This window comes from Myotis daubentonii, chromosome 3, assembly GCF_963259705.1.
Source record: "Myotis daubentonii chromosome 3, mMyoDau2.1, whole genome shotgun sequence".
NCBI lineage: Eukaryota > Metazoa > Chordata > Mammalia > Chiroptera > Vespertilionidae > Myotis > Myotis daubentonii.
The window spans coordinates 148,067,460-148,086,359 of NC_081842.1; the positions used below are offsets into that span (position 1 = coordinate 148,067,460).

An 18,900-nucleotide genomic window follows, 5' to 3' on the forward strand; every position below is an offset into this window, starting at 1 on the left:
ATACTAATGTTTGTAAGGGTGAGGGGATTTTGTCTTTTTGTTGTTGTTAATTCTTACTGGAAGATATATTTTCTATTGCTTTTTTAAAAACTATGTTTTTATTGATTTTTAGAGAAAGAGGAAGGGAGAGGGATAGAGAGACAGCAACACTGATGAGATGAGAGAGAAAAGCATTAATGGGCTGCCTCCTGCATGCCTCCCAGTGGGGATTGAGCCTGTAACCCAGGCTGACCAGGAATCGAACCGGTAACCTGTTGGTTTCTGGGTCCATGCTCAACAGCTGAGCCACACTGGCTGGGCTCCATTGATTTTTATTTTTAATTTTTAGAGAGAGAGTGGAAAGAAGGGGGAGAGACAGAGAGAAACATCAATGTGAGAGACATAGCAGTTGGTTGCACCTGGACTGGGGCCAGGGATTGAGCCTGAAACTGAGGTATGTGTACTTGACTGGAATCAAATTTGCGCCCCTTCAGTCCAAGGGCTGACACTCCAGCCACTGAGCAAAATTGGCTGGGTTTTCATCTTTATATTCTGTCTTTTCATCTTTATATTCTCAGGATGTACATAGAATAGTACTGGCATAAAGTAAGTGCACAATGCTTTTTAAAATATAAAGACATGACTATAAACACGTGGCGCTTTTAATCCCAAAAGGATTAAGTACTTCAGGGATGAAAAGCTATAGTGGATTATAAAGTTAAATGGATGCTTTAGGGCCATTTTGAGGGAGTCACAAAACTTTCTTTGTAATGTCATTTCTTTTTAAAAAAAATTAAATTTATTGGAGTGACAGTGGTTAATAGGATCATATAAGTTTCAGATGGAGATATCAATGATACGAGATCTATATATTGCACTGTGTGCCCACCACCCAAAGTTAAATCATCTTCTGTTACCATAAATTAGGCCCCTTCACCTCCACCTCTTCTCCTCTGTTTGTATTTATGAGTTTCAGTTTTATATCCACAAATGAGTGAGATCATATGGTCCTTAGCTTCTTCTGACTTGTTTCACTTAGCATAATATTCTCAAGGTCCATCCATGTTCTCCCAAGTGTTTCATCTTTTCGTATGGCTGAGTAGTATTCCACTGTGTACATGTACCACATATTCTTTATCCAGTCCTCTATTGCAGGACACTTTGGTTGTCTCCATGTCTTGGCCACTGTGAATAATGCTGTAATGAACATAGGGTGCATATATCTTTGCAAATACATGTTTTCCAGGTATATATCCAGGAGAGGGATTGCTGGTTTATATAGTAACTCTATTCTTAATTTTTTGAGGAATCACCAGACTGTTTTCCATAGTGGCTATTCCAGTATATTCTCACCAGCAGTGAATGAAGGTTCCTTTTCTCCACAACCTCTCCAATACTTACTACTTATCTTGCTGTTGATAGTAATTCTAACAGTTGTGAGGTGGCATCACACTGTAGTTTTGACTTGCATTTCCCTAATTGCTAGTGAGGGTGAACATCTTTTCATTATCCATTGGCCATTTGTACGCTTTCTTGGGAGAGGTGTCTGTTCGGGTCCTCTGCCCATTTTTTAATTGGGTTGTTTGTTTGTTTGGTGTTGAGTTTTATGATTTCCTTATGTATTTTGGATATTAAACCTTTGCTGGAGCTATTGTTTGCAAATATCATTTCTCATTCTGGTACAGTCAGTTAGACAGACATGAGCAGAGCAAGGACGATGGGCCAGGTAAGAAACTTACCAGGTCAGAAAGCCTTGGATGCCTGGCAAGGGGCACAACTGGGAAAACAAGAACCTCACCTCCAGGATAACCTTTCCTCCCCTAGCATATTGCTGGTCATGCGGTTTGGAACCCCTGACTTTTCATATCACTAGTCATGCAGTTTAGACCCCTCTGACCTTTTCCTCCCTTAAGATAGTATCTAGGCCTCAGTGGTATTTCAGCTCCAGGCCCAGAAAAGCAGCAAAACCAGACAAGTGACACTTTAGGGCCAGCTGCATTGACTAATGACTTCCTGCCCTGGCGACAACCAATCAGTGGAGACCATGACCCTAAAAAAGCACACCTGGAAAGTTGATGAATATTCTATTGAGATCCTCTGCTGAGACCTCCCCTAAGATTCCCACCTGCAAGGGAGAAATAAATACACTCAGGATGAAGGACCCGGGAGCACACTCGCGCCATTCCCTTCCCTCTTCTTCCCTCTAAGGGACCCCACGAGACTTGCAACCAGAGTAGGAATGGGCAGCGGCAGCTCAGCCAGGCCTACCGCCCTGAACCTGTCTCCAAGGCCCTCTTTCCTCTGACTTCCCAGTGAGCCAAAGCAGCCCAGCTTAGGCTCTCCTGTTGTGTCTTCTATGTCCTTCCTTGTTTCGCTGTGCTAAGCATATTTTTGCTGCAGCCAATAAATTCTTACTTGCTTTGTTACACTTTGTCTCTTGAATGAAATCTTTCCTTTAAGACAGGAAGCAAGGTCTCTTTTCTCCTGGTAATAATTTGGTTGGCTGCCTCTTTGTTTTGTTGTATGGAACATTATTTTAAGAATGAAAAATGGATTTTGAGTCACACCCTTAAATATGGGCATCTCTTATATTTGCTTTGATCTGTTTCTATAATGTAATTCATTTTGTCTTGTTCAGCTAACACTGCATTGTGAACTACTAGCATATCCTCAAACTCTTCAGGACCACCCATTCTGTTGACTCTCCTCCTCCAGGAAGACTAGAGAGGCTCCATTCTGTGGGGTTGGTGAAGTACCACACCCCCTGTGCCAGCTGTGGAAGACCAGCCCCAAAGGAAGTTTTCACTAAGCAGGCAGATTCTGGCTCCACTTGACTCCTATGTTAGGCTTCTCTTACCCCTAGAGTTGTGTACAGCATGGCCTCCCCATTTCTTGTAACACTGGAGTAAAATGCTTGAAAAAAGTAATATAAAGAGGAAAATGTGCTTGGGAATAGACAAAGGAAGGAAAAGGAGGGAAGGTAGAAACAGAGAAAGGGGGGAAGAGAAATCTGCTCAATTTAAAGTTAGTTAATATAATTTCAGTCATGCAGTTGAACAATAAAAAAAGACGATAAACTTCACAGATGCAGAAATCAAAACAAAACAATCCCATGGCAGAGGGGCAGAAAAACTGAGAAAGCATGCACCCCTCAAGTGGTCACTTTGCCTTGTAATGATCAAACAAACTGTTTTTACACTGGGGAAAACTACGTGTGCCCATAGATAGCTCTGGTTTCATGTGTATATATCACTGCAAGTTACAAAGGAGAGAGAATATATACATATTTATTAAGGTTTTCACCAAGAACACTTGGCTTTTCTGACTAGAAAAAGTTCAGAAGGGGGAAGGTGGGGTTGGAAACCATTAATCAGTCATTTTGTAAGTGGCTGGCGCCCTCTGGTGGCAATTTAGATTCCTTGCATGTGGATCCTAAAATGCATTTTTGAGGAGGAAAAATCTTTTAGGAAAAACAAAACAAAACAAAAAGAGCCCACCTCATTACCCCATTCTAATGTCCTGAAGTTTTCTTCAGTGTACTCTGTCTGCAAAGCTAAATTTTAAAATTGGGGAAAATAAAATATTTGTCTGTAACATAATTATGTTTTTATCGTTCCAATTTTAGTATACGTGCTGCCGAAGCGAGCACCATAATTATGTTTTTAAAAAAGCTACTTTGACAACATAAAATGGCAGTGGAAAAGACAATAGCAATGAGTCCTTTGAGGGCAGGATAAAGATGTTGGCCCATTGCCAACATCTTTATCCAAGTTTAGAGAATTTGCACGAGGGAATTTAACCCCCGAAAATGGATCAATAGGATGCTAATTGCTATTTACATATTAACGAATGTACTTGGAAAAGCATTCAATGAGAAGGCCTTTCTTTATAGTTTATATATAAAGACTATCCTTTTATTTATGCTAAGATAGCCCTCTGCAAAGCTTGACGTGTGTGTGTGTGTGTGTGTGTGTGTGTGTGTGTGTGTGTGAATTTGCTGTTTAATCCAGTGTTAAGCATCATAGAAAAAAAATCTTCACTTTGATGCTTTACTATGTTTTTAGTGATCAGTAAAGAGTAGGCATGTTTGATACAGCTATAACAATCCTCTTGAGGTAACCAGGTCGTAAGTTGTTTGATAGCCTAAGGATTGGGGTATTTGATAGGCAAAAGCAAGCTGGTATTGACAAGATTCTTTCAAAGACAGATCACACTGCTGGTACTGTAGAGGATGGACAAGATCAGGGAGAGGAAGAAAGACCAGTTAGGAGGCTGCTTAGATAGTCCAAGGGAAAGGTGATGCAAGCCTAAATTAGTAAAGCAGACAGGTGGAAAAGACAGGCTAGACTAAAGATATTTCTGAAAGGGAATAGTCATTATTAGTGACTGAATATGAGAGGGGCGAGAAGGAAGAACTGAAAATAACTCTGAGAGCCAACTTGAAAAAATGGATGGATAGTGACAGCATCAACTAAGAACAGGAATATAGACTGGACCCAGAGTGTTTTGGTGTTTTGTTTATCCAGGTAGATGATAAATAATAATATGGAAGAAAAAGGAGTCACAAACTAAAGTTGACAAGCTCAGAGAAGGCCCGCACGGCAGGCCTTTCAAACTCAGAGACCAAGGTAACCACACAGGTTGTGGTCTGAATGTGAAATTCCTAACTAAAAGTGGGTCCTGGTGGCTAGTCATGTCCTAAGCCTGTAGATTCCTTGACAAAGGTCAATCTTTAACTTTGAAATTGTCTACTGTCTTTGTGTATCTAAGATAACACACCTTTGAAATATCAAGGAGTCTTTTCCAGACTCCTTGAAGACATAACACCCCCTGGAGCAGGAGACTACATTGCTATCTTGTTGCCCACATACCATCTCTCTGTGCTGTAAATGTTATCCTTTGGTGGCAACCAAAAACGAATAAAAACATCAAATAAACATGAAACTTTTCTCCATGTAGGTTCTTTTTAAAGTATTTTTATTGATTCCAGAGAGGAAGGGAAAGGGAGAGAGAGATAGAAGCATCAATGATGAGAGAGAATCATTGATCAGCTCCTCCTGCACGCCCCACACTGAGGATCGAGCCCCCAACCTGGCCATGTGCCCTGACCAGGAATCGAACCATGACCTCCTGGTTCATAGTTCAACGCTCAACCACTGAGCCACACCAGCCAGGCTTCACGTAGGTACTTAAAATAAGGTCTTGCTGAAACCAAGGGTCCTTATAACTTTGAATAAATTTAGCTTTAGATCCTAGGTCTAGAAATCCTCTCTCTCTCTCTATACATACCCCTCTCAGAGCTAGCCTTTTCCCTGGATAATCAGCAACCTCCAAGGGAGCAGACAGAGCCAGGACCTGACTAATGGTCACAAGGTCTGGGCCCCTGGCAGACTACAGATAACATCCGGACCTGAGTTACATTTCAGCTCCTGAGCACTAAGGTGGGATGACCTCCTGCTCCTTTTCCATGAAATCAGACAGAGGATGACAGAGCAGACTTCAGAGATATCCTCAAGAACTGACGAAATGGTTTATTACTTCACCTCTAATCAGTCAGCAACCAGCCACAACCCCAACCCCCCCAGGCCTCAGCATCTTGTGACCTCGCCCTACATAATCTGTGACCTACATATCATCTGAAAGTTGTGTCTTTAGACCATAAGCTTCCCCCGTTCTCCAGATTGGCCAATTCAATATTAAACTGTATTTCTCTCTATACTGCAAATTCCTGCTTGTACATTTCTTTGGGCCAGTGCTCACAGACAGACAGACTCAAACATTGGGGTCCTGGTAAATTTTGGTGACACAGATGGTACTATTTCAGCCTGTAGATTTGCCGGCCCCACCTAGCAGCCATCTACTCTGGAGGCTCAAGCCGGGACAAGTCCCTGTGACCATGTGCTGTTGATCTATGGAACCTCTCGTTTACAATAGGAGATACGAAAAGGTCAGGATATCCTATTTGGTTGTTTTAATGTCTACTGGTGAGTAGCCTCCTGGGTGACGACCCCAGAAATTCCCCCTATTACACTTGATCAGGTCCTTGAGGGACTCACCTTGGCCTGGGGCTCACCTTACTGGTTGTACTAGACAAGGGACCCCAAGAGGTTACAATTAGCAATCAGGATTGATTACTAGAACTGTATCTGTTATTAAGTCTGTGTCTCATCATATGGCAAGGGGTGCCAATTCCAACCGCATGTCAAGAGACCTTGAAAGAGTAAGCTGTGGAATCCTGACCTGGTATAAATCAAGACAGTATTTGCCTCATCTTGATCAAACTGAGCAGACCTCGTGTTTCGTGACTTTGAGGGAATAATAAACAGGGTCCCAGGTGTAGCAGGAATTTTGAGCCACCTGACCCTACTGTCTTAACTGTTGTGTACAACTTATCATCAGACAGACTTTAGAAGGATATAAGGTTTGAAAATACAGTTTTTGAAGGAATCAAGGATGGTATAGTTTTGTCCTAAAAAAAGGTTGGTAAACTCTGAACAGTAGAAAAGGATAAAACTAAGGACTAAGGAAGTGGTAGAAGGTCTGTAGAAAGTAATCATAAGAAAAGATATTGCCCTGAGGAACCTGATGTTTAACTTGATCCCCCAGCCCTAGCTGGTTTGGCTCAGTGGATAGAGTGTCAGCCCAAGGACCAAAGGGTCCCAGGCTCGATTCCAGTCAAAGGCACATACCGTGGTTGCAGGCTCTATCCTTGACCTCAATTGGGCCATGTGTGGGAGGCAAGCAATTGATGTGTCTCTCTCATATCGACGTTTCTCTCTGTCTCTCCCCCTCCCTTCCACTCTCTCTAAAAATCAATAGAAAAATATCCTCAGGTGAGGATTAACAAAATAATAATAATAACAACTTGGTCTCCCAATCTAGTCCCCTGGGTGCTCTTACAAAAACTGGGCCATGTTCAGCTCTGACCTACTGAAGAGAAAAAGAATGCCCTTCCTTTGCCAGGTGGCATGGCTGCAATATAATTTAGGATCAGGCAAACCTGGCCAGAAAAAGGATAATTAAATTATACTACCATCCTGAAACTTGAGTTATTTTGTAAAAGAGAGGAAAAAATGGAATGAAATCCCCTATGTAGAAGCATTTATGCTTTTATATCAGAATAAGTCTACTCAAATGAAATGTAAAATTATGGTACAGCAAACAGGTAAGCCAATTAATTAGGCCAGTTGTGTTGAAGTCACCTGAGAATGAAGATGATACATTCTTACTCCAGGGTAATGCCCCATGGCTGCCTCTGCTCCACCACCATTGGTGGAGATACAGTGCAGCTCTTCCCCCGTAACCTCCAGCCAGACCTGGGAGTGGCCTTCCCCTCTCACACCCAAAGGGATTCTAGATGTGGTTAAGAGTTTCCTCCAACCCAGGTAGGCAATTCCCATTAAGGCAGGTGCTAGTAGGAGGTCTTGATGTCAATGGACAACTGGTAGGGGTGGTCTGGATGTCACTCTCTTTACGACTTCAGTCCTTTTTAATGGGAAGAATAATATGCCTGCCTGCAGGGAAAATACAATAAAGACAGAAAGCCTTCACCTCCCATAACCCTAATTGGATAACATCTGACATTTGTTTAATATCCTTCTCAAGGCTGAGGAAGGAAGGGTTGTCTTAGATAAGACTAGAGAAGAGGTTAATTGCCTTTATAATGAGACACCCCAGAACCCAGGATGGGGCAGGGGTTTCAGTTGCCGTCCCGACTACCCATGCACAATAGAATGTCTATAATGGGGACCAAACTTGACCATTACCAAGAATGTATCCTAGTGGGATTAAGGAAGGAAGTGCCCAAACAGAGGAGTTTCGATAAAGTCCAGCAGCTAAAGCAATAACCAGATGAGAATCCTTTGGAATTCTTAGAAAGGATCTTTGAGGCTTATCGCCAATATACTGATGTGGGCTGAGGGCCCCTGAGAACAAAGGTTATGAACACATCCTTCATTGCACAAAGTGCCCCCGATATTCAGAAAAAAAGCTTCACAAGGTGGAGGGTGCCTTTGGAATGCCTATGTCACAGCCAGTAGAAATTGCTTGTAAAATCTTAAATAGCAGAAATCAGGCCTCAGAGAAACAGGAACAAAGGACAAAGCAGCAACAGACCAGCCTGCTGGCTGCTGCACTGTCCTCTGGAGGGCCTACAAAGACAGAACAAGGTATGGTCCCAGGGAACAAGGGCTTAGCACATAGAGGACACACAGAAGTAGGCCCCAGTGAAGCAGGGGGTCCCTCGGGGGTGAGGACGACGGAGCCCCAACGCGCTAGGGCGTCTGCATGCACGACTCTGGAGACCAGGTTCAGTGACGCAGATCCATTTTATTGTGGAACTACAGGGGTATATATAGCATGAGGGGACCAATCAGAGGGAGACACGTTGCTACAGGCGACCAATGGCTGAAAGGCTGGGGTACTGTGCACGTGGCTCTAGGAGTTCGTTCAGGCGGGCGTTGCTACTGCCTGGTGTGCTGAGGAAGCATGTCATGGTGGAGTGTGCTCACACCATTGCATCAGCCGCAGCGCTGAGACATACTTCCCGAGCTCTACGTACACCCCAGACAGTGTGCCTACTGCAAACAAGAAGGCCATCGGGAAAGAGAGTGCCCAAACCTAAACCACAGACAAGATGGGGGACGGCAAAGGGCATTACAGATGCCACAACTCTCCGAGAGTGACAGGGCCCAGGGCTCCATTCAACCCAGGTGGCTCCTTCACCATCACCCACACAAAATCCCAGTTACTCTAACAGTGAAAAAGAAATTGACTTTTTAATTTTAACACTGGATCTACATATTCTGTATTAAATACTCCTCTGAAAAAACACTGTGACTGAAGTATTGGGGAGCCACTGCAGAAGCAGTTCCTCCAGCAAAAAGAAAAAAGAACAAAAAAAAAGTGAGACAACAGTGTTGGCAAAAATGTGGAGAAAAGGGAACCCTTGTGCACTGTTGGTGGGAATGAAGATTGGTGCAGTCACTGTGGAAAGCGGTATGGAGTTACCTCAAAAAATTAAAAATGGAACTGCTTTATGACTCAGAGATTCCACTTCTGGGAATACATCTGAAGAAACCTGAAACACTAATTCAAAAGAATATATGGGAGGTAGGAGATCAACCGAAGGACTTATATGCATGCATATGAGAATAACTAATGGACACAAGACACTGAGGGGTGGGGAAAGCCGGGGGAATGTCAAGTGGGGGGAAAAAGAAGACGTGTAATACTCTTTATAATACTTTAAGAAATAAAAATAAATAAATTTAAAAAAAAGAGAAAGAATATATGCACCCCTGTGTTCACTGCAGTGCTATTTATAACAGCCAAGGTTTGGAAGCAGCCAAGTGTCCAACAGAAATATCTCTTTTAATGAAATATCCTTGTTAAATTTTGGTATCATTGTTATGTTGGCCTCATAAAATAATCTGTGAAATTCCCCTCCTCCACTGTTTTCTAAAAAAGCTTCTGTAAGATTGATACTACTTCTACATTAAATGTTCGCTAGACTTCTCTAGTAAAATTATTTGGGCCTGAAGAATTCTTCAGGTCAGCATGATCGCCACTCCACTTAGGCTTTATCTCCCTCCATAGCTGTAACTGGGGGAGCTTGTCCCCAATCTGAGAGCTTAGGCATATGGTAGGGCTAACTATGAATGTTTCCCTCCTTTTAAGCATTACAGTCTGCCTGTAGTTCAATGTCTAAAGAACTGCCTTGCATATTTTGTCCAGTTTTATGATTGTGTAGGATATGAGAATAAAACCAATACCAAGTATCCTATCATGGCTGGAAGTATAAGGTTATCTACTCAAAGTCCATATTCTTTGCCACTTTTGTAAATTACCTCTTTAATGGGATTCTATATAAAGAAAAATGATAAATGTAAATACATACTTAATAATGTGGGAAAACATCAATAGGGGTTAGGGAATGAGAAAGCTGGAAGAATCAAATTGTCAGAGAATGGGGAAGTTGGAATGTAAGGTTTCATAGGTGAAACATGATAAACTCTTGATACACACAAATACGGATGGCTGAAACAATAATCTAATCTCATTTTGCGGAAAGAGAAGAGTATTCTTTTTTTTTTTTTTAAGTTTTCTTAAAATATATTTCTTTATTGACTTCAGAGAGGAAGGGAGAGGGAGAAAGAGATAGAAACATCAATAATCAGAATCATTGATCAGCTGCCTCCTGCACGCCCCCTACTGGGGATCAAGCCCATAACCCAGGCATGTGCCCTTGACCAGAATTAAACCCAGGACCCTTCAGTCCGCAGGCCAATACTCTATTCACTGAGCCAAACCAGCTAGGGCGAGAAGAGTATTCTGATAGCCATCAGCTGGTGATCTTTGATGGCAAGAACTGGGTGAAAGATGATGGAAAATAAGCACACCATATAAACAAACATAGAAACACAAAAGCAGGAAAAGAAAGCTTTGAGGAAAGATAATGAGTATTAGATAAATTTAAATTTTTCTTAAAAAAAAAACAAAAGAAAAGAAAACAACAACACCTGCAGACTATCTAGAGAATTTTCTGGGTAGGCAAGTGCAAATATAAATCTACTGCAAGAAAGAGATGAAGATATAAATCTGGAGGTTATTACCATAAAGATTCTTAATGAAGCAATAGGACTGGATGTGATTATCTAAAAAGAACATAGATCTTTAGAAGAAAAAAGGTCCAACATCGAAAACTAGGGAATCCCAATATTTTAGAAGCAGGCAGACAAGCTGACTAATGGATGTTCAGAGAACTAAAAGGCAATATAAAGAAGAAATCTGGTACGGCAGTTAAGAGCAGGGATTCTGGAATCAAATACTTGGCTCAAATCCCAGCTATTATACTCATAAAGCTATATGATCATGTGAAAAATTACTTAACCCATCTGCGCCTATTTTCTGTAAAAATACAGAAGTGATAAATAATAGTATTTGCCTGATGAGAGACAAATCACGATGGCTCTGGAGGCTCATTCAGCCCCAATCTCCTTCCTTCTCCAACTGTTACTAGCGAAGATCAACAAGTTTAAATTAGCTCAACTCTTTCTAATAAGGCCACTTACCCTACAAGGAAGTTTCCACTGGTGCACAGTCTGCCCTGCCCCAACCTAATAAATGTAGAATATTATGGAGGCAGGGCTCCTCTCTACTGCAACTTTGGACATGGTGCATGCAGACTATGACTAACCTAAAGTGTAGAGTAAGAGTTTGGGGATTATGTATACTCTCCTTCTACTCTCATGTTAAGCTTTTCCTCAACAAACTATACCATGTGATTCTATAATGCTGTGTTGCATGACCTCCTTACAAGATATTTCCTCATAAGGTTGTTGTGAAGATTAAATAAATTAATATTTGTAAAGTGTTTACAATACTGCCTAGCATACAGTAAGCATTATGTAAAGGTTAGCTCTTTGTTTTTAAAAGGAGCGTCAGGAAGGACTAGCAGTGTTCTAGAGTCAAATAAAGAAATATCAAGGGAGAGGTGGGAAACAATGTCAAATGCTATAAAAAATTAAAGAACAAAACAGGACACTGAGTATGGCAACAGAGTAGTAGGAGTCAGTCAGATTATATTAGGTTAAGGACTGAGTGGAAATTAAAGAGTAAGACAGGGAGTATAGACTAGTTTTTCTATAAAACTTGCTAGCAAAAGAAAAGACAAAGTACATTAACTTAAGTAAACAGCTAAGAATACTGTGGTGTCTCAGAATGCAAGGTCAATAGTGTGGCTAGGTCTCACAAACATGTGGAACCAGGGACCATTAGTATCTGTTTCCTGTTTCTCTCTATAGGTGAGCTTCGTCTTCTCCTCCTTTTACCAGACTACTTGCATTGCTTATGTGGTCCATGGTAGGAAACATGACTACTGAGAGCTCTGGAGCCTTGCATTTTACAGTCCAGGCATACAATTGATTTTTTTGTTTTCAGTGCCAGTTTCCAAAGTCTTTAAAAAGGACTCTGGCCTTACTTAAATTAAGTGTCTAATTCTGATTGAATCAACTGTAGCCAATGATTTATAGAGGTTAATGAATTAGAGCATAAATGGCTATTCCTATTGCAACTGTATGAATCCAGTGGGATATAGAAAAGACAAAATAACAAGTGAGTCCCAAAAGGAGACAATTTTTTTTTGAGGGGTAGGTAATATAAAGGTGGGTTTTTTTTGTTTGTTTGTTTGTTTTTAAGGTGGGGTTTTTGTTAATGGTGTTTTTTAGGCCAGGTAAAAGATTTTGAATGTGTTAGGTTACTTAATTGAATAAATTCCTAGGTTAGTAAAGGGAAAGAATGGAATTTAGTGCACAAGTAGCCTGCCAGAAAAAATAAGCTTTTCTATAGGAAGGAAGAAAATAAGAATGCACACTGGCATAGGAAGGTCCAGGAACGTGAAGGAAATTGAGGAAGATCTGACCTGAAGATCTCCTGTGAAGTATGTGGCTAAGTTACCTTGAGAATGTGGGAGATGCATAAAAGGGGTGCTTGAAACAAATAATAAATATTACTATAGCTGTACTGAGGGAAAGGAAGCTAAAAGGAAGAGGTTAGTTTGTCAAAAATGGTTAGTCCTGGCTGGGTGGTTCAGTTGGTTGTAGCATCGTCCCACACACCTAGGTTGCAGGTTCGATCCCTGGTCAGGGAACCTGTGGGGGGTAACCCATCGATATTTCTTGCTCTCTTTCCCTTCCTCTCTCTCTCAAACCAATAAAATCATTTCCTTGGGTGAGGATTAAACAAAATTGTTGAAATAAGGGTGATGGCTAAGAAGACTTAACTCTTGGGGTCAAGTTACTAGTAAGTAGCAGTAAAAAGATAAACTTTATTTCACACCTGACAAATAATTCCAAATTCTGCATTAGTGTTGTTCAAATGGCACTGGCAACATATTAACAACTTTAATGATTAACTATTAGAAAAGATTAATTCTGTATTATTTTCTAAGGATCACTTATATTTACTTATGAATTAATAATTTTGTCTAAAGACATCAAATCTGAACTCTTGAGAGATTTGTAAATTCAAATGTTTAAATGTCATCCTAATTTTGCTGCATTATTTTTATTCTACCATAAAGTTAACTTGTGTAAATGGAGTCACTAACCCAACTGATATGCTTAGAACATATCAATTTCTTTGTAACACATACTTGTGTCATTATGTTAAATAATTCCACCTGTAAAACAGGAATAATAATAGTATCTACTTCATGTCATTATCATATGGATTAAATGAGTTAACAAATATAAACTGCTAGAATAGTTCCTGAAAAATGACAAATACTCAACAGAAGCCTGCCATTATTAACACAATTACGAACCTGTGGTAGAATGACTTTTAAATTTGTAATATTCATTTTAAAAATAACACATTACCAGAAAAATAAACAATACTAAGGTAGTTTGATTAAAAAAATATAAATGACTCAATGTACTTGTGCATTTTAACAATAATCCTATATAATAAAAGCCTAATATGCAAATTGACCGAATGGTAGGATGACCGGTGGAACAACCAGTTGCTATGATGCGCACTAACCACCAGGGGGCAGACACTCAACACAGGAGCTTCCCCCAGCCCGCAGGCCCCAGGCCAGCCAAGGTGGGTGCCAGTGGAGGCCCCCCAATCGCCCTGCCAGTCACCCCACAGATCAGTCCTGATTGCCGGCCAGGTGTAGGGACCCTACTTGTGCACGAATTTCGTGCACCGGGCCTCTAGTTTTTACATAAAAAACAAAGAAAGCAGAAAATTTAAACCAAAAATAATGAATGAATTTTCACAAAAAATATAAGTAAGCTTTAGAAGAAAGAATTTTCTTTAAAAATATTAAAATATAAAATTTATTCAAAAGGAATAAAATAACAGCTTCTATGAAGTATGAGCTACATATAATAAGGAAACACAGCACTGTACCATAAATGACATTTTTTCATCACATCAACATCTTCTTTTAATTATAAATTTTCTCCCTGGAATAATACAAAATAATAGATTAATATTGAAATATTATTATATTGATTTAGCATTAAAAATCCACTAAAACAATCAGGAGCATAATTTAAAGCAAGACTGGAAATACTAAGCTAATTGAAAAAATGAATAAAAATGGATCAATAATGGATCTCATGGATGTAAAAAGCAAATAATTCTGGTTGAGGATGGGGAAGGAGTGCAAGGTTAAACTAAATTGATTTAAAACACAAAAATGGGGACATAATAAAAATAAGATACTTAGCCACTGGTGTCACATAGTTCAAATGAGGGCACGATAAGAAAGACCAAAGGCTACATGAAGAAAGTCAAATGAAAAAGAAAGAAGAAAAAATAAAAATAGAGCACGAAAGAAAAAAAAAAGAAATAAAGTTTGCCCAAAGAAAGTAGCACAACATAAAGTAGAAAAATAGAGGGAAAGGGCACAGGAGATTCTAAAAATGCAGGTCAAATACTCTTATCATACCTTGGCCTTTCCATTGGCCAGGAACTTTAAAATGTTATTATGTCTCTAGATATTACCTGCACTCCTGCCTCATTTTGTTTTTTTCCCCTTTTTTCCCCTTATAGCTGATTTTTTCAATTCTTATTTTTCATTTTATTGCATAGTATACAGACCATATTTTGTAAACTACTTTTCCTTTTTGTAAATAAGATGGAAATAATAAGAAATAATACTTCCTATAACTTCCAAATAAACTATGACTTGGCTAATCAATCAACAACACTTTCACTGCTCTAATCTAAAACAAAAGTTCTTTACTGGAAGTCTGTGAATGCCTTAAAATTGTGTATGTGTAATATTTTGTGAGTTCTGAAGCTTTTGTCAGAAAAGCAGAATACTGCTGTTAGCGGTTTTATTGTGAATGAAATTGCCAACATAGCTAAGTGTCAGGAAATTTAGTATTTGGGCTGCAACAGAAGAAAGGGAGCTAACACTTGCTAAGCACTTCTCACATACCAACTTCTATATGGTATTCTCTGAACCAGTGGATTTTAAGACTGCATTCTCTCTGGAGCGGGAACTCCATTAAGGCCAATTGATGCCCTGAGCACAGTCCAACAATGCCTCCTGGCCCTTCCATTGCTTACAATAATGAGTTTAAGGTCCAAATCAGCGGATGAGTTAAATGCTATCAGACTTGGCCAGCTTGTTTTACTCTCTATAGAAATGAAACTCACACCATGAGTCAGAAACAAATGTAAAGCCAATGACACCTCAAACCAAGCTTTTAAACTTTACATTCACCATTCCAAAGAAAAAGGTGTTTTTTAAAATATATTTTTATTAATTTCAGAGAGGAAGAGAGAGATAGAAACATCAATGATGAAAGAGAATCGTTGATCGGCTGCATCCTGCACTCCCCCTTTTACTGGGGATCAAAACCGCAACCCAGGCATGTGCCCTTGACCAGAATTGAACCAGGATCATTTAGTTTGCAGACCGATGCTCTATCCACTGAACCAAACTGGCTAGGACAAAAAAAAAGGCTTTTTAACATGACAGATAAAGATAAAGATAAAGATAATTACAAAAAATTCTATTCCAGTTAGGCGTGGCAGTGAAAGAATTAAATGCATTATAGCTAGGGCACAAAACTCTGTGGTGCTTCCACTTCCCTTGGTGCCCGTGCCCTAAGCTTGTGCTTATTTTCTTTAAAGGGTAATCCAGGGCAGTCCTGGAGTCTGAATATGCAGTCATGGAACAGGGTGAGCACGTAGCTGGTTAAAAATCGGATATAACCCTCCCTCAACCAGATAAATTATCTTTGCATCTGATTGACATATTTGGAATTCTTTCTAACACTTCATTTAAACAATGGTTTACTTGGCTTAAAAGTGTTTAAAAATTATTCTTGTAAATTGGAGACCAATGCAGTTAGTAGATGAATAACCTGAGAACCAGAACTAGCCTGTAGATCATGGGAAGGGAGAGGGAGAGAGAGAAACATCCATGATGAAAGAGAATCACTGATGGGCTGCCTCCTGCACGCCCCTTACTGGGATAGAGATCGCAACCCAGGCATGTGCCCTTGACCAGAATCAAACCTGGTATCATTTAGTCCACAGGCCGATGCTCTATTCCAGTGATGGCGAACCTATGACACGCGTGTCACCTCTGAACTCATTTTTTTGGCTGATTTTTCTTTGTTAAATGGCATTTAAATATATAAAATAAATATCAAAAATATAAATCTTTGTTTTACTATGGTTGCAAATATCAAAAAATTTCTATATGTGACACGGCACCAGAGTTAAGTTAGGGTTTTTCAAAATGCTGACACGCCGAGCTCAAAAGGTTCGCCATCACTGCTCTATTCATTGAGCCAAACCGGCTAGGGCAGAAAAAGACTTTTAACATGGCAGATAAAGATAATTTTCAATATCTCATGTAAAATTTACAAGGCAATACATATTTATTAGAGCAATGTACATGTATATGACCATAAACAGTAAAACCATAGCAAGTCAAAGTTTCAATAGTAGCAGTTCTCACTCTGAATTTTCTTACCTTCCATAAAAAAACAAAAACAACCCAACAGTGAAATTAGAAAACAGTGGAAGCCCTACAGAAAAGCATTGAAAAGATGCCTTTCATTACCTTTCCCATAAGATTAATAATGTATAATATGCAAGTAATGAGCATCAGAGAATTGAAGAAAACCCTCAGATGAGCATTTGTAAAGCATAAGTCCCAGAATGGGTTCCAAAGGAGCCCTGAAATGAGTTCTGAGTAACCCAAAGAGCCAGTGCCTTCTATCTATGACAAAATTAAGTCAACATAGGTCATGCAATTTGAAGCTTGTGAGCCATGAGAGTCCCATGTGAGCTTAAAGAAATGAGTAGTAACTATGGTTAACGCAAATTTAAAACTCAGTAGAGTATCGCTACAATAAACAACCATATGTACATAGAATTTAACTTTGGCTGAATTTTCTTAGGAACTGTCTACAGTAGTTTGCATATTTTTATTTTTTTATTGATTTCAGAGAGGAAGGAAGAGGGAGAGAAAGATAGAAACAATCAATGATGAGAATAACTAATCAGCTTCCTCCTGCACACTCCGCGCTGGGGATTGAGCCCGCAACCCAGGCATGTGCTCTGACTGGGAATTGAACCCTGATCTCCTGGTTCATAGGCTGATGCCCAACCACTGAGCCACCCCAGGCAGGCTCTTCACTGATCCTAAACCTACAATAGATGATACTCTATGTCTTAAATTATACTCTTTCTTCTTATTTCACTAAGACAATAAAGGCAATCAATAAAGAAATTCCTCCCTTCCCACCAAATCTTCCATTGTACATGTTTCTGTATCCATATATTCTGCCTTCTTTCCCACTGCAGTGGATGAACTGCCTTCTTTATTCAAGGCCAATTCTGCTTCTCTACTGGATCCTATCTTCTTCTACCTTAAGAATTTTATTCCTTCTACTCTCCGTCTTGAATTATCAGTTTCCCTGTCTACTGGATCATTCCCACTAATATATAAAACACTGGTTTATTGCCCTGATCAGTGTGGCTCAGTTAGTTGGGTGTCATCCCGTGCACCAAAAGGTTGCTGGTTCAATTCTTGGTCAGGGCACAGGCCCGTGTTGTGGGCTCAATCCCTGGTAAGGAGCATGCAGGAGGCAGCTGATCTCACATCGATGCTTCTCTCTCTTTCTCCCCCTCTACCTTTCTCTCTCTAAAAATAAATAAAATAAAAAATACAGTCAAGTTACAGGATAAAAATAAATGTATAAAAATCCACTGCCTTCCTATACACTAACAATACAATTTTAGATAAAGAAATGAGGAGAAAAAAACAATTCCTTTTGCAATTACAACAAAGAGAATAAAATACCTAGAAATAAACTTAACAAGGATGTGAAGGAACTATATACTGAACATTACAAGACATTATTTAAAAAGTTGGAAAAAACACAAAGAAATGGATATTTTATGTTCATTAAAATAACCAACATAGTTAAAATAGCCGTATCAACCCTAGCTGGTTTGGCTTAGTAGATAGAGTGTCGGCCTAAGGACCAAAGGGTCCTAGGTTCAATTCCAGTCAAGGGCATGTACCTCAGTTGCAAGCTCCTCCCCTACCCTAGGAATTGGTCAGGGCTCATGTAGGGGGCAACCAATCGATATGTCTCTCTCACTGTCTTTCCCTTTTTCTTCCACTCTAAAAATCAATGGAAAAATATCCTCAAGTGAGGACTAAAAAAAATTAATTAATCAATTAATTAAACAAAATGGCCATATCACCCAAAGCAATATACTGATTTAATGCAATCCCCATCAAAATCCCAATAAATTTTTTTTAAAGAAATAGAACAAAAAGTCTCAGATTTGTACGGAACCAAAAAAGACTCTGAACAACCAAAGCAATCCTGAAAAATAAGACAAAGCCAGAGGATCATTCTCCCTGACTTTAAATTATACTACAAACCAACAATAATCAAAATAGCATGATACTGTGGCAGAAAATAGATGCACAGACCAATGGAACAGAATGAAAGCCCAGAAATAAACCCACATGTATATGGGCAAATAATTTTCCATGAAGGAGCCAAAAACATACTATGGTGAAAAGAAAGCCTCTTCAATAAATGGTGCTGGGAAAACTGTAAAGCCACATGCAAAAGAATAAAACTAGACTACTATTTGGAAGGCAGCTATGCTCACCACTATACCACCAACGCTAGACTACTATTTGTTACTATACACAAAAATTAACTCAAAATGGATCACACACCTAAATATGAGACCTGAAACAATAAATTACATAGAAAAAAAAACAGGGGATTTTATGAATTTGACCTCAAAGGCAAGAGAACTAAAAACCACATAACAAATGAATGGGACTATATCAAACTAAAAAGCTCTGCACAGTAAAAGAAACCATCAACAAAACAAAAAGGTAACCAACCAAAT

The 18,900-nt window shown here is 39.6% G+C and overlaps 1 protein-coding gene across 12 annotated transcripts in view; it reads right to left on the bottom strand.

Moving 5' to 3' along the window:
- Positions 1-809: 809 nt before the first annotated feature.
- The window catches only part of CCDC18 (coiled-coil domain containing 18), a 144,851-nt gene continuing 126,760 nt past the window's right edge, over positions 810-18,900 (bottom strand). For 10 of the 12 annotated variants that reach the window (XM_059688820.1, XM_059688815.1, XM_059688814.1 and 7 more), the window contains one exon: positions 12,786-13,952. In XM_059688820.1, the coding sequence (XP_059544803.1) occupies positions 13,938-13,952 (15 nt within the window). In that variant the 3' untranslated portion in view covers positions 12,786-13,937. Of the gene's footprint in view, positions 1,165-12,785; positions 13,953-18,900 lie in introns of those variants that run through there. The other 2 variants (XM_059688810.1, XM_059688823.1) reach the window with 2 other exon arrangements.